Source organism: Takifugu flavidus, chromosome 5 (genome assembly GCF_003711565.1).
Source record: "Takifugu flavidus isolate HTHZ2018 chromosome 5, ASM371156v2, whole genome shotgun sequence".
Classification (NCBI taxonomy): domain Eukaryota; kingdom Metazoa; phylum Chordata; class Actinopteri; order Tetraodontiformes; family Tetraodontidae; genus Takifugu; species Takifugu flavidus.
In genome coordinates, this window is record NC_079524.1 from 9,555,185 (window position 1) to 9,579,174 (window position 23,990).

The 23,990-nt window shown below is 45.4% G+C and overlaps 2 protein-coding genes across 8 annotated transcripts in view; both read right to left on the reverse strand.

Moving 5' to 3' along the window:
* Positions 1-18,730, reverse strand: part of sh2b3 (SH2B adaptor protein 3) — a 26,200-nt gene extending 7,470 nt beyond the window's left edge. For 3 of the 6 annotated variants that reach the window (XM_057032958.1, XM_057032954.1, XM_057032959.1), the window contains exons 1-2: positions 18,430-18,730; positions 9,177-10,406 (exon numbers count right to left, since the gene is read on the reverse strand). In XM_057032958.1, coding sequence (XP_056888938.1) covers positions 9,177-10,379 — 1,203 coding nt within the window. In that variant the 5' untranslated portion in view covers positions 10,380-10,406; positions 18,430-18,730. Of the gene's footprint in view, positions 1-9,176; positions 10,407-11,339; positions 12,067-12,556; positions 12,578-18,429 lie in introns of those variants that run through there. The other 3 variants (XM_057032955.1, XM_057032957.1, XM_057032956.1) reach the window with 3 other exon arrangements.
* A 524-nt stretch (positions 18,731-19,254) lies between these two features.
* On the reverse strand, positions 19,255-23,441 carry pheta1 (PH domain containing endocytic trafficking adaptor 1). 2 transcript variants are annotated; one of them, XR_008950581.1, is made up of 4 exons: positions 23,302-23,441; positions 22,788-22,860; positions 20,648-21,682; positions 19,255-20,545 (listed from the first exon to the last, which is right to left on the reverse strand). XR_008950581.1 is itself a non-coding variant. In XM_057032965.1 (3 exons), exon 3 carries the CDS (start codon positions 21,641-21,643, stop codon positions 20,789-20,791), a length of 855 nt encoding a protein of 284 aa, XP_056888945.1. In that variant the 5' UTR covers positions 21,644-21,682; positions 22,788-22,860; positions 23,302-23,441; the 3' UTR covers positions 19,255-20,788. The 2 variants fall into 2 exon arrangements, 1 of the variants encoding a protein (XP_056888945.1); XM_057032965.1 differs by having other exon boundaries at positions 19,255-21,682.
* Positions 23,442-23,990: the final 549 nt, after the last annotated feature.

Here is a 23,990-nt window from a genome sequence, read left to right on the forward strand (position 1 = left end):
GCTGTGTGTGTGTGTGTGGTGTGTGTGTGCGTGTGCGTGTGTGCACGGAGGATATTAACAAAGATCCAGCGAATCCCAAATTTGGTACATTTTCTGCAGCATATCCACATGCTAACTCCTTAGCAGCATCAGACTGTAACCTGGGTCGGCCTGGACTGGAGTCTACGCCCTCCACCTGTCAACACTCTCCGGTTCCCCACCGTCCCGAGCCGGTCTGATCCGATCATATCGGACCAGATCTTAAACTGCTGCTTCCCTTCACCATTAACAGACCTCCGAACTGTTTCCCTTCAGGGACCAGTGCATATCAGGATGCTACTATTCCTCCTACTGCAGCTGTGAAAACACTGACATGACACAATGTCGCCAAGGTTACAGCAAGCTCCAAGGTTCAGTAAATAAATAATACAGTATCCCATAATATCCTTTGGCAGCAGAAGTTTCAAATGTCCTGTAGGTCTAGTCTGATGGGCCCGCAGGACATTAACGAGGAAACCCAACGTTATAGGAAAGGCTGCTTATATTCAGCATTTAACTGAAAGGTCTGGGGTAATTTACAACCCTGCCGGTGAGATTTCAGCCGTTTTCGTTTCGACTGAGTCAACTTTCACTCCAGTTTCAACCTCACACAGAGACGAGCAGGGCTGTCATCAGCTGTAGATACCCGACACCGACAATACGGCCTTCCTGCAGAGAGCTCACGTCTCATTTCGAAAGCTGAAAACACTCATTTGTGGAAAACGGTCTTAAACACAGATAATATGGTCAGAGGTGCTGCCGCACCTGCAATGCTCAACGTCTAACGGTGTCTAACGGTGATCCAGGTGGAAATGATCATCGCAATACCATTCACAGCTTCTACACGTCGTCCCAAGACAAAACCAGCATTAATCTCTTCAAATAAACCGAGCACAAATTACAATCAGGCTCTAAACAGGATGTTTGGAGTGTAACATGAACCGTGGTGAGCTGTGGTGACACCGCATTCTTTTACTCCTCTGAGGATCTCCGTGGCCAACACTGTCGTGTCCTGCATGTGTGTGTGTGTGAGTGTGTGTCTTTGGCCGGACAGATTTTGGTAAGTGTGTGCACAATTATCCTGAGCAACACACACAGATGTTTTACATTGGTCCAGCACCACCCATCGGGGCCTCATTAGGCCAGCACATCTGCCTGTGCTTCCCCTGCTACCAGGGTGAGATCACCGGCTCTGCTCCTTGATGCCGTTACCATCATCCACTTAAATAAAAATACATGAAATGTTACTCAACAACCAAAAGAATCAAAGATAGAAACGAAATGCTGCCTGCTGGTACAGGCAGTCAGGAGTCATGATCACATTCACTATCGGGTCGATCTGTAGAACGCTGGAGGATGTGGGATACGTTCACACTGCGCAAGGGCTGTGAGGTTACCATCACCGATAGAGAGATGAGTGTGTTCTAGGAAACCTGTCAGCCTGCAGTAATAAGTGTGTCACTTCATCCTGCTGCCCTCCTTGTATGCTTCTGAGAAATACCGATGCACGAGCCCAGCACGCGGGAGTTACGGCGGCACAGTCGACATTCAGGGAACTGACGCGACCAGCGTTTTAATTAGCTAAAAAAACAATGGAAAGCAACGTAATGAAAAGATGTTTTTTCTTTGGGAAAACACTACAAATCTTAGGATTATTCAGTGCAATGTGGCTTCTGAGCTTGATTCCAAAGCCCAAAGGTCGCTTACATACTCTTAAATCTGCCACGAAGAACTTTAAAAAGCTTAAACTATTGGCTCAGACTTGCTTTCATATCAAAGAAACTTGCTAAATTCTCCATTCAGCCAATACTTCCTGTTCTGGCTGTTTTTTTACGGTAATTGTTTGTATCCAGTTTTTGCAAAGCCTGAATCTACTTATGTGCAGCTCAGCAATTAGCATGTGTTGCTGGAAGTATTTAAGCCTCCTCACAAAGGCCTCAAATATTAAATCCTTACATTTTCGAGTTTAATCTGCACCATTTAAGAGCTGCACATAAATGAACAGATCTCCACGGAGCTCCGGATCCGTTTGTGAATGCCACACACGGTTTGTTGGCATTGCAGCATGAAACACAACAGCTAAAGCTCAAGTAGGACCAGGCTTTAGAGGCTTCCACAAAAACAGTTGGACGCTGGATGCGAACCCGTTTCGGTGTGTGTTTGGGTGTCACACCTGTGTGCTTAGCATGTGCACCTGTGTCAGTGAAGGGTGTGTTGTGTCCAGTAACTGCACACATGTGAAGACTGGCTCCAACCTCTGGAAAGACCTGGCAGCTATGCAGAATTCACAGTTTCGACCCCAAATAAACCCAGGAACTAACAAACGACATATATGGGTCAAATCACGCGTGAACACGACCACGTGCTGGGAAACACACACTTTCTCTGTCCTTTGCTCTTCTGCCTCATACCGTTATATCCAAATTAACATTCATGTGCAGTTTTGCTACTTACGACTAGAGTTCCTGGTACTGTTCAGCTACAGCTAGATTGATATGGGGAAGGAGATGATAACGCGATAACATTTTCCACACAAGGGTGAAGATCACGTGGGATTCGCCCACGAGGAGTATTTAACAAGATCAACGTTGAAATGACAGGGTGAAAAATAAATGAATAACAGGGAACAATCAGATATGAAGCCTAATAGTTTAAACTGTGACAAAACTGTTTAGAAAATAAGGTCAGAATGTGTAAGCTCACTGCTGACTGATGGGTCTTCTGAGCCAATTTATAATATTTTGATCTGCGATCTGGTCGGTATCACAAGAGAAACTCAGCATTACTGATGGGAATGTAGACATTAGAAGGCTTGTGTCAAGAATCTTTGCCCCTCTTGACGGCTGCCATCGCAGGTCGGCGCAGACAAAGAGGAGTTTGTTTTGGAACGAGCGCTGGAGCTGAATGAAAGCCTGTGTGTGCTATAGGTGGATCTATCGTCCTTCCACGATGCAAATCTGGACCCGAATCACACATTTCGGCGGCCATTCTTACTCAAACTGTGATATGGTGCTGCTTGAACAGAGCGGCGCTTGTGTTGATGAAGGCTTTAGGGGTTTTCCACATGATACTCAGCAAGGCCATGTGGACTGGTACTGTGGTTATAGACCGGGCGAGCATGCAAGTGCACACACACACACACACACACACACACACACACGCGCACACACATGCACACAAAGAGTACAAAGAATAATATTTAGCATCAAAGTATTTGTCTACTGTGTAGACGCAGAGTTGCACATAAAGGCAACATGCCGGCCTGTCTTGCAGAAAAAGACCACATAATTCTAACCACTTGACTTCCTTCATATGTTTCTATAGATTTCTGTCAGGTTGGAAGGCAAACACTCCTCCTGCACTCAGATGCCGTTAAAGAGGGTTTCTCTTCTGAACACCACCAAAGCCTCCTTTCAAACTCTACCAGCCGTCTGAAAAGGGCCTCTCGGTGCAAACCGAGCCCACAGTGAGATCTGTAGCTTTGAAATTCTGCACCTCTGAGCTTCCCAGCTGCCGAGTGAGTGCAGCCGAGATGCAGGAGTTGACAATTTTTGGGTTCCTGTGCGTGCTGCATGTTTAGCGTTGAACGGCTTTTAAGGCAAAAAGCAGACTTGTGATTGCAGCTTATTCACCCTGACTAAGATATTTTCTCTAATATGAGTTGTGAGTTTGACCTCCTCAACACATTTACACTTTTATAAGGTTTAAAATAAATTGCTTTGGTGGCGATAACGGATCTGTAGAGTCGTTTTTAGTTGAAAACCTTTCGTTTTAATTCAGTTCTAGCAAAACAATTTAAGCTGACACATTATTCTGTAACCTCATCTGGAGCAGCAGGATGCTAAAGAGAGCAGCCTGTGATCCCGCTGCCTCTGACGGGAGTATCTTTGATTCAGAATTATTAGCACTACAGATATAAGCAACCACTTAAAGAAAAAACAAATCATGATAGGCATTTGTGGCACTTCATGATTCAAACAGAAAAGATGGTATCATCCACAAACAACCAATACGGACTCTTAAACTGAGTAAATTGTGCACTCTCACTTTGGCTATATCGATACCAGGCTGCCTGAAATGCCTGAACCTTGGGTGTAGCTAACAGATTAAACAGTACTCCGGTAAGTAAACTGAAAGTACTCTTTAAGATCAATCTCTAGTTATCTTGAAAGTTGCGGTTTCATTTGGCAGCGGCGATGCCCCAACTCTTTCCCTCAGATTTACAAAGTTATAAACCCCACAGTGTAGCCTCCTCGCCGTGCAATCGCAGCGTGCACATAGGCAACTGGTTATGTTTCATATCTGATTTCATCTCTGTACAAACACCTAAGAACATCACATTAAGCAGAGCGTGGTGGTTTCATTTGCCACATCCAGGCATGGTTGGTGTCAGTTCTGGTAAGGCTGAAGATCAAGTCACTACATTCTACAATGGAAAACACTATGAAAATAAAGAAACCATTTAACGTTTCCCTTAAATTTAAACTTAGCCTTGAGTGGCCTGTTGACCGAAATCCCTGTATAAACATTTCTGTGACTCACTCAGGAGGTGACAAAGGAAACCAGACAGGGCCACGTTCCTTGGATACGATCAATGCTCACGATTCCACAACGGGGACGCTGGTGCTGGTGGAAAAAGTGTTTCCATGACTGACAGAATGACCTCCCTCCACCAGGACGTCTGATGGTAAATCGCACGTTTCATCCAAATGGCCGACAACCAATTGTGGACCAAAGACGCCTAAAGATTTTATTACTATGATTAAAAAAGTAGAACTGAAGAAAAAAATATAGAGTCTTTGAGAGAGCTGTGGGGAGAGTTGACAGGTTGAAGTGGATCCAGACAGCAGAGGGAAACTAAATAGCAGGTCATTCATCAGGGAAAAGCCAAAAATTCAGGCAAATCTACTTAACACAGGGAAATCTTGCAGTCCTCCATTACATTAAGCCTTCATTCATGGTTTGTGAAACTCTGTTGTGAGGAAAGATTTGACCTTGCGAGTGAGACATTAGCCTGATGCGAGCTGAAACCTGTGTGCACCTCTGCAGTACAGACGTCAGCCAGGGAAGGGAATCCGGCTCCTGAATGTTTTTTACCTGCACTAAGAGTGAAAACCGGGAGCTGTTTTCAATGACCAGTGATTCACGCGCGCAGCAGCATTTAACGCCATTCTCGCATAGAAGTGCGTGACAATCCAACACAGATGAAAGCAGCACATGCGTCAGTCTAGAAGATGGAGTAAAAGATTAAGCTGAAAATGTTAAATGAGAGAAACCCCACAGCTCTTTCATTCTTGTCTCTGGTGTGAACAGTCAACGCTTGTCCTGCATCATCTGTGCCTTAATTTATTGGCGTCCAGTGGAGAGACGTCCAAAAAACACACGTGCTTACCAGGAAAAACCATTCAGATAAAAATAAAACCAATTTTGATCCGTCCTGTTCGCACCAGTGTCCTTTTTTAACACTTGGCTGGACTCTGACTTTCTAAACTCTTCCTCTGGTCTCCTGCTGCTGCTGCATTTCCTGCGTCTCTCTCTCTCGGGTGGTTTCGTTCTCTTTCTGAGCCGACTGACTGGGACCCATGTGTTCAGATCTTTTTGTTGTGGTGTGCAAAAACGGCCAAATTAACGCTGCCTGTATGAGACGGAGGTGCAACAAGAAACACAGAACAGCTGGATGCCAGATTTGGTAGCTGGAAAAGTATTTTCTACTGGTGTGGTGAGCTTGACAGGAAGGAAAAAAATGGCTACCGAGAGCAAGAATACTTCAGCATGTGTATTTTAACAGTTCTGAACACTGAGACTCAACTATGTTTGGTGGCTGTATCCAACCAGATAAACACAGAAGGAGAAAATTAAGCCAGGAGGAAGAAATTAAGGCTGGAATTGCTTTAACACAGATCAACAAGAGCACAAACACACATAAAAATGAGGATGGTGTGATTGAGATAAAGACTGATCGGTTCCTTCGGACTCATGTAAGATGGGGAGACAGAACAGCAGTATGTTCCGCTATAAACCTGTCTTTAATGCTGAGTCACAGGAAAGGGAAAAGGCAGGTTTAAATATCACTGAAACAACAACAAAGTTCAGGGACTGGTGAAAACGATCAGGACAATGATCCCAGCATTCCTCTGGCTCCCTCCGTTTTGTTTTATGGACTAAACTATCTTTAATGGGATAAAAACAGGATTGTTAATTGTCAATGAATCACAGTTCTTCCTCATCCAGACACTAAAGTGTGGGCCTTGTGATGGGATTTAAAGTCTGAGACAATGCGGTGCACATCTGGGGATTTCAGCTGACAGCACAATCTTCACTTCTGCTATAACTGTGGTGTTACATCAAGCTGGCTATTTTGACATTGCATTAGAAAAACAAATGTGGCATCTATTACTAATTTTTTGCATTTGTTGCCTGTTTCAAAATTTGGATCTGGGCAGTTAGTTCATATAAAATGCTCATACATAAAATGTTATTATGATCCCACTTTTTGGTTTGTTTAAATTCATTTCTAAAAGGCAAGCCAATGTAATCGTCTGCTAAGAGAAAGGGCTTGGCGGTTGTTCAAAGTGCTCTTCAGGGAAAAGTTTCAGCTAATCTATCGGCTAATATTAGCTCAACTTTTGTCCTTTTAGTGATTTCTCCATGCAATCCCACGTTTCTATGACTCCTCGAACACCGTGAAACAGAAATCTCTATACAAAAACACAAATACCTTCTGTTCATCTGTGCGCATTTTAAATAAGGACTCTCATGTAAACAGTGATGGGTGGCGTGCCAATGTTGCACAAGAAAAGTACAGGATGCGCAAAAAAATATATATTCTGGCAACCCTAAGTCTTGGGTTAAATGCTTCAATGACTTCTTTTGGGGTGTGGATGGATGTGCATGCAGACCACAGCACAACTCCTTCCTTTTAAGGTCATTCTCGGGCTGCTACTCAGCTTTGAAAGGGGGGAGTTGCGATGCAGTTGGCTAACTAAAATAGCATTTGCAATCAGCCAGGAAAATCCTGCCAGTGCCGTCTCGTTCTGATATACAGCGCATGCACACGCACGGCTCTGGTTCTGTCTGTCCAATAATGCATGTTCGGGGCTGCAGCAGGCTTTCAGTCGGCTAAACACGAAACGCGAGCGCGCACAGATTAATGCAACTTCTTATTTTGTGCCAAAATAAACGAGATGAAACCCTTTGCTTCCTGTGACCTTAAAGATGTTGAAGGACTTTCAGGCCAGCTGAATGGCTATAGCGGATCGGCCGATATTTCGTATTTTTGTTGCAATTTGATGGGCCGTAATGTCTTAAGTCACCGATCCGACCAAAATCGCCATTGGCGTTTTGAACCTTCTCGCAGATGCTCCGGTAATCTGTCTCATTTATCTTTTGTTCATCTCTCATTTACCCTGAAGACGTTTCACCATGTTTGTTTACCAGTGACGACGTTGCTAGCTAATACTCACGATTCCTAAAACTTTATTGCGCATCGCCTAGTGACAGAGCTCAAACCATAGACACCACAAATGATATATTCAAACCAGTTAGACGTGATTATTTTTGTTCTAAACAAACAGACAAAGGACGTTTTATTGGTGTAATTGGTTGTTTTTTGGAATGCCTTTGTGGCGTTTATGTTTTGAGCTCTGTCACTAGCTGACGGACAATAAAGTTCTTTTGGAATCCCGAATACGTCGGATACAAACACGCTATAGAGTATGCATTATACTCTACAGGAAAAATGATATTATTACATTAAAGTAATTTAATTACAGTAAGTTGGGTTGTTGTGTCTCAAGTTATTTTGGTTTGTCCTGATTGAACTGTAACCAGTCTTGTACGCACTCTAAAAGTGAGTATGTATGAAAGATGTATGGATGATGGATGTATGAAAGATACATGTGATCAAATCACGAAAGGTTGTCGGTTTATTTACTACTTGGTGATTGGAACCAAAAAGCCTGATCTTGTAAAGATGATGCCTGTGTGGGAACGTGCAGCTGGGCACATCTGGAAGTGTTGCAAGGTTTTATGCAGTGACGTTTCATGAAGGCTTCTGAGCATTAATGAGCAAGTTACTACTACTATCAATATGATGCAGTTTATTTCATCGATTGTGATTGCTGGGTGGATGTATTTGTAATGACTCATTCGATAGAAAACTGCAACAGACAGAAAACTGCCTGACTGAGGCAACCACTGAATAGGAAATCGTGTAGGCGGAAAATCACCTCACCAACAAGGTTGCAGATTCATGAGCAAACTGCTCACAGTTTCACAATAATGTGTGAATATTACAGAGTTTAAAAAGGTACCAGTGATGAGGCTGCCTGGACCGTCCCTCACTGATATGTAGCACATTGGGTTAGAGCTTTTGATTTATTCTGTCACCTGTAAGGAGTAAGGAGGAGTCATTCGTGGAAAAACAAATGAGATATTTACCTGAAATGGAATAAAATAAGATCCCTATATAACAAGAATTAATATTTTATTCAACTGAACTGTCACGCAAGGCCTCAAATCATATTTTGATATAATTTTGGCACCAAACAATTATCAGGTTAAAGGGGAAAACCAGCTACCTCTGGGGCAAGCTAATGCTGAAATTCGTTAGAATTTAAATGTATCTCTTTTTTCTTTTTTTGAAAAAAAAATAGATTATCTAAAAGAGATTATCTGAAACAGGATGAGGAAGCCCATTTAATTAAAAGTGTCGTGCGCTGTTGAGAAATTGGAGCCTCCAAAAACATCTGCAAGATCGAAAGACTGTACATTACTGTGAACTACAGCAGGCAGATTCTACAATACCAAGAAAAGCAGCGTGCACTCACACACCTACACACACACGAACACCTGCATGCATGCACACACACACATCGATAATGAGATGCAAGCATATTCAATCATTTTAGTTTTGAACTGATTGAGTTAAAAAAAAAGAGGCAATTTTTTTCTTAGGTGACAAGGAAGCGCTCTGAATACTTGTGTAAATTATGTGTAATTTAGCGTGTAATGAGTATTAATCACTGCAACCAATCATATCTCCGTTTACACTTTGGTTTACGGGCTTCTACCTTAATGAGTGCGAGCACGGCTGAGGGATAACGTTTCCTGTTGCATTGTGTTATGTGTGTAGCATCAATGTGCGCAAATGTTATTACCTTTGGAGGATCGTAGAGCTCCAACACGTACTTTTCCCCTCCTCCTCCTCCTCCTCCTCCTCCTCCTCCACGTCCTTGAGAATCGCTGATCCTCCTGACCAGCAGGCGGCAACGTTGCCAGTGTGGCTGATTGTCTGAGATAGTGTCGTCCACAGGCAGATACCTCAGCTGGCCCTCTTTACAGCATCCGCTTAGATCTGGCCTTCTCTGCCTCATGCTTCCGATGCGTAACCTACGAAAACGATCCAGCGAGAGCCTCAATTGAGAGGCGAATCTCGCTACGGACACGTGCGTGGAGGCTGGGGGTGTGGCTTCAGAGTTCAGACAGGAAGTGGAGAGGGAGGGTGACGGGGAGGATGAACTTTGCTCATTAGTAAAGGGAATCCCACCCACTCTGTCGCTGTTATTCAGGGGACTGTTGCTGTTTGGGTTTGGGCTGGTAGGAGTCAGGTCCTGGGACAAGGCTGGGCTGGGTGGGGGTCGCTTCTTCAGAAGACGTCGCACAGTCTGTCGGATCTGACTGATGGAGAAATGCGTGACATCGCCGTTGCCGGAGTTGGAGGTTGATGAGTCCAAAGAGTATCGTTCCGCTACCTGTTGGCGATCGTTGCTACCAACCTCCTCGTTGCTACGGCTACGAATCAGCGGCGAACCGCTGCCGATGCTGTGCGCCGACCCCCTCAGCACCACTGGTATTCTTGGCAAGTTTCCTGCTGCACATCGCAGCGGCTGCTCTTGTTCCACATTCACGACAGCTGGCTCCACTTTTGGCGACACGGCGGTGAAATGGGCGGCTCCCGCGGTCGGCCTGCCCGCCTCCCTGTAGTCCTGCAGCCCAGACACTGGTGTGATCCACAATCGTCCCATCAGGCCTTGCGTCGGGTGGGGAGAGGCCGCCGGAGGTGTTGAAGAGGCATTACCGGCGGCGATGGAGCACATGTTGGGGCTGATCGGCATGCCATCTTTGTCAACCTCACAGCAAAAGTGCTGTTGGAAGAGGTCGGTGAACTGCTTGGAGAAAAGCTCTGGTGGGAGCACATCCTGTTGCGGCCTCTCTCTTGCAAAGCTCCGGTAGTGGCCTGCAAGCTGCCGGGCTGTGGCGATGGCGTGCAGCTCGCAGAACTCTCTCCAGCCTCGCACAGGTGCTGGGCCTCCTCCTACTACTGTGGTGGTGTTGTGTGGATATATAGTGTTACCATTCATTGCAGTAAAGCCGGCTGAAAACTACTGCTGTAAAACACAGAAGAGAAAAACGTGATCAGAGGCAAATCAGGATTAAAACTGATTGTGCAAAACAACAGCAACAAACAATTAAATAAAATATGAAACTAACGAAATATGACCGCGCTCTCGAAACTACTCGGGAGCAGTTCAAACGGTTCAAATATTTATGAATTGCAGCCTGATTGTAATCAGCAGCCCGTTTTGATCAGGCCTAAATCGAATTACATGAAAAATGCTGACAATCGAGCAGTCACATCCCAGCAGATAACGGCAGCACAGTTCACCGAGAGGAATCCATTTGTAGACAAATTGTTGATTTATTCAAGAATAAAAACCAATTCTGCACACATATTTGTGAGAAGCCACAGCGGTGAAAATACAGAGTGGCGTCAGACGAGATGAGTAAATCGGCTCCAAATTGCAGAAACGGCAGAGACTGAAGCAACTGGAATGAATGAGAGCACTATGAGCAACAAACTGGTCAGACAAAGAAGGCGGCCCTGCCTGCGGAAGCAGGGTTACACATTTCTCAATCAACCACACTGCCCCATCAGCCCTCTGTGTGTTTACATGTGACCTTGTCGTCCTCACCCCTTTCCACTTACCCAGCGAGTTCCCTAAAAATATGAATGCACCACTCAATTTATGCAAGCAGCCTTGATAAGTTGTAACCAGCTGCAGATCGGCTATATTCTACACGCTGCTGTGGCGAACGTGATATTTACATACAATTTGTGGAAGTCGTTGCATCAAAAAGATGGAATTCTTTCAAATTATACACCGTTGTGTAACAGGACGGGGTTTTTTGGACGGGGTTTTTCTTTCCCGTTACAAAAAAAACAATTACTAAGAATGACTTTATTCCCTAAAATAAAGTCAGAGTAAGACATCAGCAACAGAAGATTTCTTTTTCATTCTCAAACTTCACAACATGCCTACCGTTGTCCTCCAGCTCACCAGAAAGGGATCCTTCTAAATAGAGGAAGTAAGTGTTTGTCTCTCTCTCTCTCTCTCTCTCTATGCATGTGCACGTCTGCATGTGTGTGGGTTGTTGTCAGGGGAGTTTGTAGCAATAAGATCCGAAAGATCACGAAAAACACAAGATGTAAAGTTAAAGGGAAGATGCTGTCCAAACCCACCAAAGAATGTGAATGATTCTGGGAAGGCGACATCAACAGCTGTGCAATAGTAAAAATAGACGCAGAAGGTGACGCACGCGTCAAAGACAGAGAAAAAAGCCTGGCGACATGAAATGTTGCGTCACTAAAGTTCCTGGTTCTGTCCTGTCACAACAACTAATTCCTTTCCTGTACTTTTCAGAGCATGCTCAGTGCGTGCCCTGTGGTGCCCCTGTAGCTGGCCCCCCCAGAACCCTGTTTCTATCTGCGTGGCCAGCCCAGCGATGACTCAGCACTGAGTAACTACAGAACAAGAACACACACGCAAACACACGCACAAAGGATTCCTTTGGGAACTTGTCCACCATTTTCCCGTGGTTTTCCTTCTTTTTGTCCAGAGACGTGCATAGCGGCATACGTGTACGCACACGTAAGCGCACAACAAAAGTTCAAATACACGCATGCACGGTGACTCTGACGTTGGGATACATTTCTGCTTTTTTGTTCCTTCCAGTTCTGAAAATCGCCCAATGAATGGACCCGTCGGTCGGTTCCATTCATGCTGGCTGAGTGAAACGTGTCGGCTTTAATCTGAAATGGAAAACAACTCAACAACGGCGCAGCAGTCTCTGCAATTGCTCACCTTCCTCCTCCTCTTTCACAATGCCTGCATTCTTAATGGGACACACAGACGCGCGTGCACGCACACACACACACAGGCACGCACGCACGCCTTCATCCCCACTTCTTCTTTACACCATCTGCGTGTATTTTGCAGCGATGACAATGAGGTTGGGTTCTTTTTTTCCATTTCCCTGAAGCATCGACACAAATCATGAACTCCTGCTGCTGTGAACAAATGCTGCACGTGGCTAATGCTAGCGGCCCTTTAAACTTCTCATATTATCCTTTCGTGCCTTTTTCATTCAAGCAATTCTCCACCACCAACCTGTCAAATATAAATAACTGGGTACAAGCATAGAAATGATCAAAAAAACAATGCGAAAAAAGGCCGTGAAAGCTGGCAGCACCTCTTACCTCACTCACACTGTTGCTCCGGACACCAAAAGTGTCTAAACTCAAACCATTTGACTGGGGCCAGGCGAATGCTGCGTTTAATCAGGCAGGAAGGGAAACAGGATGTATGAAAGACACATGTGAATTGATCTTGTCAGCTTGAGTAACCCCATGACTTAAGATCACACTGCTGATCCTTAGTACAACACAAACGACTGTAGAATCAATCTCAGAAAATACTGGAAGTTTCATTTCTACTAAACGTTAACAAACGCCGGCGCTGTCCGCGGCACCCGTTGAAAAGCTACGTCTAAACATCAAGAGATATTTGCAAAATATGGAAGAAACGCTACAACCGTAATAAATGTGCTCACTGGGTCACAGAAATCCGGCCCAGGCTTATTCTCAGAATCGAGTTTTTAATCCAAATTTCCGTTATTTACATGGCTCACAGAATTTTGCCCATAAGCAACGCCCACACTTTCCTTTTCATTGTAAGTGAATTTGCATGTGTCACGCTGCATTTGGTGCACATTATTGTGCATTCAGCATGGAAATAAAAGTACATTTGTTTATTTTTTAAATGATTTCCAGATTTGATTATGATTATTTGCTAAGGAAACGTTGGCACATGATTCTTTGCACTGTTTAATGTGGTGTATTATTAGAATTATAAGTTTGGATTGACCTGCATCTAGCAAGAAATACCTTAACAAGCCCAGGTTGTATAGGGAGGTTTCAGTAATCCAGCGATACACCCCCCCGCCCACCCGACCCATTATAGATCTTGGTATCAACCCACAAAGCTTTCACCACCAAAACAAGGCCAATTTGTGGCGTGGGTACGAGGTGTCTCGACCTGGGGACTCACATGGGTTGCAGGGTCCGTTTTATGGGGGGGTGCAATGTCCAACAAGTTTAAAAGTTAAATTTGACTATTTCAGAAGTCAGAAGTGACAAGAAGATAAGTAGATAAAAAGCAAGAAAGAAAAGGATGGTAAAGGTTTTGTGGAGGAAGATCACTGGGGCGAGAAAAAAGGACAGAAAGAGAGAGAAGGGATTTGACTGTTCTGTCTAAATAGTTATCACAGGAACAGGAAGCCCTGCCCTGACAACCAGTGAGCACATGCAAACATGCAATGCGCATATGCATCGCACTCATATAGCATAAGAGCCGATGTTTACACAGAAATAAATAAAAGACTGAGAAACCTGAGATAAGAGTGCTGCTGTGTTTGCACGGCCCGGGAGCTTCTCACCTCAGTTATCGGTAATGATTAATACTGAAACACCTTCGTTAGACATAGTAAAGTGGCTGAAGAAGCCTCGTAACGTTTTATGACACGTGCATCATCACGGGGGTCCGTGAAGCTAGGCAGGCCTACGTTCATAGCCTATTTGACGACCCGTCGCCAGGCAACCACCTGAGACTCCAGGATGTCACTTGACCTAGCCACAATGTCTTTATAGAAAAACCTGATATTCATGTGAAGCCTTTGAATCCCCTGCAGCTGCAGGCGTCGCCGGCTCGGCCACTGTGTGCAGCTCCGACATTTGATGTTTTGCTCATTCCAGTGAGGTTAAACACATTTCCTTTTAGTTGTAGCAACAGAAAAGTGATTACAGCTCTAACCACCAAACAGAGCTGCTCGTACACATGGGCTCCTTCGCGCATGCCGGTGTAAAAATGCGCTATTTACTCGAAATAATAAACGGATCTGTCGAACTGAATTTTGCTGCATGAAAGGAGACGCGGGGTGGGGGCTGCCTCAGCGTTCCCATTTGTGTGTGGGCGTCAGGGTTTTAATGAGAAAAAAGTGAGACATAATTTAAGAACAGATTGTAATAAAGGAAGTAGTGGTGAAATGTGAGATAACCCCTGGCTTAGCTTCCCATAAGGTGAAGAAAGCATCAAGTGCTTATACAGGAGGTGGGCAGCAACTACCATAACATGACGTGCACTAGTTTAACAAATTTCAAAGTAAAAGCTTCAGTTTCCATCAGGTGCTGACATGTCAGTCACTGGTCTCTTAACGTTTGCTTGTTCTCCTCTTCCTGTCACGCACGAGTGCAATGTGAGAATCAGTAAACATGTATTTTAAGCGATGCAGATGCACCTTCTCACACACATTTTTCTTCCATCTCTGTGAGGACGCTCACTGACAGGATGCATTTCTCAACCCCTGACCCTAAATATCACAACTACACCCTGGCCACAACCTTAACCTCCACCCAATGTTTTGGCCCTCAAACCAACCCTTGAAGCTGTCACAACCAGCCCAAATGTCCTAACTATGTAGCTTGTACAGACACACACACACACACACACACACACACACACACACACACACACACACACACACACATACACAACACCAACATAGGAACGGGGCAGATACAACCCATAAAACAACTGATGGTGTGTTTTGGTGTTTTATACGACAAATGTTGCTTTGCGGACCAGGACACAGGCTGCTTGTGCTGGTGCCGCGGGTTCTCCGGCTCGGTCATACGTTCCCACAACAATGCGGGCTCCTACACGACACAATGCTGCTATTCTCAAGATGGACGGGGGAAAATAAAAAAAAACCTCTCGCTCGCTTTCTGGCCTTTTCCTGTGGCCTGGGAACGGGGGAACCAGCAGACAGACTGGGCACCGAGTAAAACTATAAAGAGACAGCAGCAGCGGCTTTAAAATAGAGGTTACACGTATACGAGCATGTTGTGTGATTTTAATAAGCGAGTAGAATCCTCGCCAACGAGCATATTTCCGGCCGTCTGACATTCTACCAGCGACTTAGACAAAACATCTCAGCACTCTGTGATTATCCTGCAGAGACAGAACCAGGCATGTCCTAAAACATGGGGGTCCCGCAGACATAATCACAGGCACAGAATGAAATACTTTGGGTTTGGCTGCATGTATTGATGTAAAGATTAATGCAGGGAGATTACTGCTTTAAATCTAAGGATATGTGGACCGGAGGCCTGATGTGGGCGTTGAGGAATGATTCGACGGTGGTGCCGACCTCAGAAGCTCCAGCAGACCCCACAGTTGAGACTAAACTCTCAAATGAACTATACAATCAGCATCAGCCACAAAATGGTGGCGCCAAACGCATCACGATGTAGTTTTCCTTTCGCCAGCTCCACAATAAGTCGCTTTAGCCCGACAGTGTGAGCCTGACCTCCCTCAGATCTGAACTAATGTGTTATGTGAGCTCTGATCTGGTTTCTCGTTAAATACGTAGAAGCCGGTTCCGACTCTGCAAGACTGAAAATGTCCGTCCGTCCTTCAGGCTTCGAAGGACTGGAATCCACACACTCCGGCCAAGTCACACACTCAAAGGTTCCGAGCGTGAACGTGAGACAGACGACTCTGGGCGCTTCATGAATGAGTCAAGCCTGTTGCTGATGCCAGAGATGACTCAGTGTGAATCCTGCAGATATGCGATATTATTTTAGGATGTGCCATATTTGTGTGTGTGTGTGTGTAACTGCGAGTGAGGCCAAGTTATCTATGTGGGATTCTATTGACCGCTTCTGTCAGTCCGACGAGCCGTGATTCATCTGCAGTCATCCGACTTCCAAGAAGGCTCGTTTGAGGGTCACAAAGTTTTCCACAGAAAATTCAGCAGATGCCAGCCACGCTTCAGCGTTCAAAGGTGCGTAAAAACCCCATAAATTCGGTAAAACCAGAAGAAATAAATAGAAAATTGTGCGTTAAATGCAAATATGCCTGTGTTTTGCAACAGGAACAACATTTGACCTCATCTTCTCCGTGGATAGAGGAGGGTTTAAGCGACGTCCCCGTGCTGCTGCTACTAACAGGCCTGTAATCAGGAGATTCCTACCGACAAAACAGGGAAAAAACACGCGCACAGGCTGTAATTATTGTTGCTTTGTAAAGAAGAAAACCCTGACATGCACGTTTACTTCCGCAAAAACCAAGCAAGAGCTGAACCCATTTGTGCCATCAGATTAATCTCCCACGGTTTCTCCTCCTCTTTTAGACTCCCTCGGGGAAGCAGAATAGCTGGTGAAGCAATAACATCCAGGTTACACACATGGGACCCCGGCTTCAACCTATTCATAGCAAATCACTGTTTTTTCCCCCAAATATCTGCATCATACACATGGCACTGAAAGATACTGCATAGGTTTTCCTAATCATAACCTTCGACTTCCTTGATGCTAATGCCGTTTCTCCAAGGAAAAACTTCTTTGTGAAGGAACTGTTGTGCTGTATTGTCCAAAATCCCCAACCAAGTAATCATGTCGCGTTGGGGGAAAATCCAATTACATTCATGCTGCACACGCAGCCTTCCCTGGAGGGAAAGGCCGAGATTTTCCCAAGCAGAAAATGTAAAGTGGAATATTAGAGGCCTTTGATTTGAATCTCATCAGTGGGGCGGAAGCGACCAGAGTGAAAGAGATTTGTACCGAATTCCTCCGTTTGCTGGAGAACCCTAGCTGGGCACTGGGTTACGAGTTCCCCTTTACAACAAAACAGGCCGCACGCCTCAAGGCAACAGTCGTAACGCCGCCTCTCACTTTTGTTCATCAGTCAAACAAGAAAGAAATAATGTGATTTGTATCCGGGTCCCGGAATGCTGCCGCCCTGAGCAGTGGGACCTCTGGATTAACACAGCGAGATTTTGCTTTGATAGGAATGAGTCAGACGTATTCCCAGTAAACGGAGCGCTTCACCAGAAATGCCCTTTCTCAATGGGGATGGTTTGGATCTTTAAGCCAGAATTACGGGCCGTGCAGCGGGTGGGCGTTTGGTTTAGCCGAGGATGGCTGACGCAGCCCAACTGGCCTTGTGGAACAGTTACGTCACAGCGGGATAATTAGCAGCTGGGGTGGTGAGATCCCCTTCCAGGTCAGCCCCCAAGTGGGGAGTTCACGTGTCAGGGTCACGTTCAAGAATGAGAGAGGTGCAGCGGCGTTGTTTTGTGGGGTGTTTTTTTGTTAAAACACACCATCAAAAACGGATTATTTGTCCTCTCGAGGTTGCACTCAAGTGTGACCAACTTAAAGTTCGTCACCTCTTCAAGGTTAAGTTTCATATTCAACCTCAACGTCAGAATATCACAAGAATTTCAAAACAAACAGGAATATCCTCCTGCGCTTCAACTGCTATTTACACAGGCAGAGTGACGGGGCGGCGCGCACGCACGCACACACTATTGTTTTGATTTCCTACCACCCTGTCACACTAAATGGTGGATGCACTCCAATTGTTCGGGTTCAGCCCGCAGCCTGCCATGAGATGTCACCAATGACCTGCGCGTCGGGCTAAACAAAAGAGAAAAAGAAAGGTTCCGGCCAAAGCACCGTTCAAGCATTCACAAGACAACTACTACTATTATTTCCAAAGCGTAAGGATGTGTACAACATCATTTTAAAATGAGCCTCCATCATGTTCGACCCACTAAGGTCACGGCAGCTTTAATAGGACGTCACCATGGCGACAAAAAATGATAGATTTGCGCCAAATAATGTCGGGGTGAAAAGAAATCGTATTAGTCATATATAAAAAAATAATCCCTAATACTGTAACGGTAACGGTTGACATTATCATTAGTGCTGGGGCACCACGGAAAAGTTCCTTCCAGGAATTTTAAAAGGAAAGTTTACTTTTTGTTAAACATCTAGGCTAGCATCACAGTCGGAGAGAAAGAGCCCTTTAAACTCTGCATGAGCGCACTGTTTTTTGCGATTAGCAGTGCAGAAAAAGAGTCAAATTAGACCAAAGTTGTGTCCACATTAGTACTTGTTAGTTTGTTGTTTTGGGGGATTATCCCCTAATGCGGCGAAGTTACGTTTTTAGTGTAGTTAAAAGCACTAAAAGGGAAATAAAAGCTGCAAGGAGCCGACAGCCTACTCACGTTCTCCGTTATCTCGGATGGGCACCCACCGCAGCACGACGACTAACCAACAAGTTGGACTTCGCATAACGGAAACGTTCCGAGAAGCATCTAAAGTGGCTCAAAACGAGGTCGGCGTCAAGCAAAACATGGTGGACTTTAGTAATATGCCGTGTGGTGAAAAGCCCGTCATCTTTTCTCTCATGGTGAGAGCGCACGACGGCCCCGCTGCGAAAAAAAAGAACGTGAAAACTTCCAGCCCCGAACTTCACGCAGAAAAAAGTGGCGACTCCTCATTTCCGCTGTCAAAAAAATGTGCCGCGTCCCGCGATGTGAAGTTCCGGTAAACTCACGGGGTCACTTCCGGATTCACGTTTTCAGAATAAGAGGCGTGTTGTTCCTACCAGTCACCACTAGATGGCGCCGGTCGCCGCCGGTTTGTGCGGACTTGCAATATGTTACAATTCATTTCACCGTAACTTTTTACCGTTTTAAAAATGCAGCAAAAACTATCGCAACCGAGAACTCAATCACCTTTAAGAACAATACACGGCATAGTTATGAACATGTTAAATCTACAATAAAATGGTTGCAGTGCACTTTTTAATCATTTTAATGTACATTCTAACCATTTGTACCTCTACCATATAGGTGCAGGATTACATTCAACTGTTCACCCACATATTTAGTACCTCGACCAAGGTGTTGGACTTTTACTCTGCAGCGACACCTGGTGAAAAATAGGTTGAATTTCGTGCAGAATGTGTGGAGATTCACAAACAGTGGACAGGCGAGCTTAAAATATAATTTAAGATAGAAAATCTCAATAAAAAAAACAACAAACAATACATTAATTCCATTTATTCAGTGGTACTAGTCCAGAGCACGCTCTCATTACCAGTAATTTGAATACAATGGTCATTTAAAAACAGCGTTAATGAGTATAATATAACAAACTGAGCTACAATCACAGGTCTAGAGGAACAAATTTGTTGTGCATCAAGATTGTAATGTAAATTTGATAATCATGAAAGTGTTAATCCTTTATTGGTCAGGCGGCAACCTGCTACATTATCAAGCTCCTTTACCAGGTTTTTATTATTATTAAAATCATTCACATATAATGGTATAATGAAATTGGGACATTAAAAACATTTCTATGTTGTTGCTTATATAAAAGCCTCTAAAGAAAAAAAACACACCTGTACCTATTCCTGCAATGCTTTTGCAAAAAGAAAAAGTGTGAAAGAATGATGATAGTACTGTGCATTGATGCATTTGTCACATTGTGATTGCACCCAGGTGAGCTTGCACAAGAATAATAGCATAATATAGACAGTGCAACACACGTGTCACGTTTGTCGCAACAACATTAGACAAGGCGCATATAAAATAAGATATAAATGCTAATACATGATAATACGGTCACGTTCATTTAAAAAAAAAGGTGAATTTTGTTAATTTCCAACATGGAACAGTAAACATTTGGATTCAAACCAAGAGGTAACAGCAGCCATATCCCAACGGTGTGGCCAGATTAAGACAACCTGATGTGAGGGGATGTTAAAAACCAACTCCAGACACGTGTCAAGTCGTGCAAGTTCAAGGATAGACAATCTCCTTTTTTGTACGAAATACAAAAAATTCAAAAGAGAACTTGGTGACACACTTTCTTATGACACAGCATCATCTGGCCGCCGGCAAACGAGGCCTAAAAATACTATTGTGGCGCTCGGAGCGAGACATCAAGCTCCCACCAGAGACCCCAGCGACTGTCGACAGGATGCTCTGACCTTAGCAGCCACGAGGCCTCTGGGGTGAGACGTCCCCCCTGGGAGGAGGAAGGAGAATCTGTACTAGTTTTTTTTTTTTCCAATGCGGGTTCATCTTAGCCGGAGAGTGACCTCGTTCCTCTATGATGCCGCGCTTCTTCCGAAAAGTTGTCTCAATGTGGCTTCAAGTGACAGGAAAAATGCAACGGGTGCTACTAAACTGTAAAGAGGACGACAAAAACACAGCAGACTCAACTTTTAACTACAGTTTCCTATGCAGTGCTGCCCCCAATTTGACTGTCTCTATTTGCATATAATAGAATTCTGGTCGCCTCCATCAGGGACATTTTTCTGATGGATTTTTACTGCAAACACAAAAAACATTGTTTAGATTAGCAAGAAAGCAAAAAAGGCACATTTGGAAGCTACTGTAAGAAGAGAGCAGCGTATTATTCGTTGATACGTACAATAAGGCAAAAAAATAACAGAAGTTGAATTGGTGGTCTCCTAATTGGTCTTGTGTCTTAGTGTTGGTCTGATGGTTGCTGTGCGGAATCGTCAGAGAGGCGGAATGTCGAGGAAGGAATGATTAATGTGGAGAACTGCTCTCACTGGCTCTGCAGCCACTGCACCCTCAGCTCCTCCACCTCTTTGCCGTACCAGTCGTGGAGCTTTGAGAAGCAGCCGGTGCCGGGAGAGACTGAGCTCTCCAGAGACGCTCCTCTTCTCCTGGGGGGCACTGGCGGGGCGACGGCGGGGTCGACGCAGCCTTCCCACACCACACAGGACGACGCTGCCTCGGGAAAACCGTTGGTCAAAGCCGCTGCCGATTTATTCCGAGTGGCTTTATTCTCCTTTGAACCCTCAGAGGTTTGCTGCAGCTCATCTGAAAGGCTCTTTTGGGTCAGGCCGGCTCCTGACACGGACGCGGCGCTCGAGCCCGAGGACAAGGATGAGGAAGACGAGGACGAGGACATTCCAGACCTGGATCGCGCCCCTTGATTTCTCCTGGTGGATCTGGGCCTGCCGTGCTGGCCCCCAACAGCAGCACCGCTGCCCGTCGTGGCCTCCTGGATCTCCTCCAGCTGCCGCTCTAGCTCCTTCACCACCAGCCTCATGTAGTCGAAGCTGGCCCTCGACAAGGCCTTCACCCACGACTCCATGGCTGCCTGGCTCTCCGCAGCCATCTTGTACACCCGCGCCTTGGCGCAGTCGAACTTGATGGCGAAGGCGAACTCCTCCGCCGACTCGCACAGCTCCACGGTGCACCCTTCCAGGACGATGACGCCGACGGGCTCCCGGCTGTCACGCTCCTCGAAGTAGAAGAGCATGTTGGCCTTCAGGACGAACCAGCGGCGGTGATACGCTGGGTTGCGCTCGCCCTTTTTGAACAGGAAGCCCGTCTTGTCCGGCGGGGTGTCACAGGTGGCGTAATGGGCCACGCTGCGTTCGTTCAGCCTCATCTTCTCCCCTCAGTAGAGTCTCGATTTACCCGAGCTGGGCTGCAGAGACACATGTCAACTTTGAGACAGTCGGTCCAAAAGTTTCATTCTTCCCTTTGTGGTCAGCTCACGTCTGAAGAACACGATATTTTAAACGCTCTTAAGAGAAAGCCGCACCATTTGGACCAAAGTAAATGCTGACATTTCCTCCCATTTGGACGTTCCACGGTCGGCTGTCAGTGATATTATTAGCATAAAGGAACAACGGAAAGCCAGTGGCGAAGCAGAAGACCGCGTAAACTCGGTCAGCGCCTGCTGAGGAGCATAAAACTCGCCGACGCTTCCGCTGGCTTCAACATCAGCGTTAAAATCAGCGCGGCGGCAGCTCCGTGGAGCGTCCACGGCCGGGCAGCTGCACGCACGCCTCACAGCTCCCGTGTCCAGCGCCAAGCCTCAGATGGAGCGGTGTAACGAGCGTGGTCGCTGGAGCGTGGGGCAGCAGAAGCATGTTCTGAGGAGCGAGGACCCGTGAGGTCCGATCATCAAGTCTGGCTTTGGTGGATACTGGGAGGACACTACCTGGCGGAGGAGGAGGATGGCACAGGGCTGTTTTAACTCTGCCGATGACCAATCTCAATGCTTTGGTCCACCAACATATTTGGGACGACTTGCAGCACCTGTCTGGCAGAAGGCCCGGTTCTGTTGCAGAGCAAGTCCGGTCAAGCTTGACATTACAAACTTGAATGTGCAGAACATGGAGTACCGTATTCAACGCAGTTAAGCTGTCCAGAAATACAGATAAAAACGTTCCATGTGCTGAAATAAACTTTAGTTTTCTGCCCTGGTCTATTACTAATCTGATTTCTGCGGCTGGGGCATCCGCACTAGCAGGAATAGTGCACAGACAGGACTGTTTTTAAATGTGGGTCAACATAAAAGCTCAGACTCAAAAAGGATGAGCGTCAGCAAGATCCTGAATGATCACATGGTTGGTTACTACGGACCAACCTGCTGTGTAAACAAGTGATCTACAGGGAGGATCGGGAGCCATCAAAGTCACTGGAAATGTCACATAAAAAACTTAGCAGGCGCAAAGTTAGTTCGGCATGTTGTCATATGTCGTTACAAACTCCAAGAATATGATTCAAAAGCCAATTATACTTACGCAATCCTCTCATATCCAGCCGCTGTCCTCCCACCACATCTGGATGGAAAAACTTTACATGTTCCAACGGCGGCTGGAAAAGGACACAAAAGTCGCAGTCGTTTTTAAAACAGCCAGTAAATTTCCAACCAAAACATAGATTTTTTTTCTTTCTGGCTTTATTTTGTGTCAGATATGTTGTAAAAGGCGAACATTTAGCCGTTTTTTTTAGGATTCGGAGCTAACGGTGTGTGCGGGTGAGTCAGCCAACGGTGCGGGAAGGCTGCGGGGTCGGTCACACGCATTTCTGACACATCAGCACTCTGCGGGAATCCGCTTTAGATTTTTCTTCAACGACAGAAAAACAGCCTGAAATTCTAGCAGCCAGAAACCTTGTGAACTGAGCCACCGAGCAGAGGCGGGCATCGGGGGTCAGCATTTCCCAGCTCACCAATCACTGAGCAATGGCTCGCGCTTGTACAGTTAAACATTTACGAAAATATCATCTAAAATAAAGGTGGTTATTCTTTCTCACCTTGCAGATCAGAATGCTGCGGGCCCTCCACGAAGAAACTCAACTTATGTTGTCTTTATCCTTCCTTCTTTCTCTGCCCCTTCCCCTCTGCCCAGTCACGTGACCAACAGGGAGAGCGCTTGTTCATTTGTATTTGGTCAACTTGAGGGGGCGGAGTGATGAAACAAATTGCACAATTGTGGCGTACTAATGTACACACTGATGTTAAGCTTCGAAAAATGTATTTTAAATATCAACAGACGTATGCCATGGGTTAGAAATTAAAATGTAATTCATGTTAAACTTCAGCCTTTATGGAACTTGGGTTGTTTAATGTAACCTAATTTAAAATTGATTTAAAACCACCTTGATCGCTGCTTTAAGAACCAGCAACCACTTCCTGCCACTACATAACAGCGTAACAGCGTAGCAAAATGGACGCAAGTATAGATGGTCCAGCAACAGGATTATTCATAAAGCTGTAAACAGGTTGAGTAAAAAGAGATTGAGTTGCTAGACATGAGTGTTCTCTACATCTGTGAGCTGTGGGCTTCGGCCTGCGTTCTAAAGCGTGTGACTAAGGCAAGTGGCTGTGAATCCATTTGAAAATTATCAGGAGACAGCTGATGGCCTTTAGACCTGCTCGCCCACTCTCTCATCACACTAATCTTCAATTAACTGATGCAGCTGCTGATGCCATCGAGCGTATT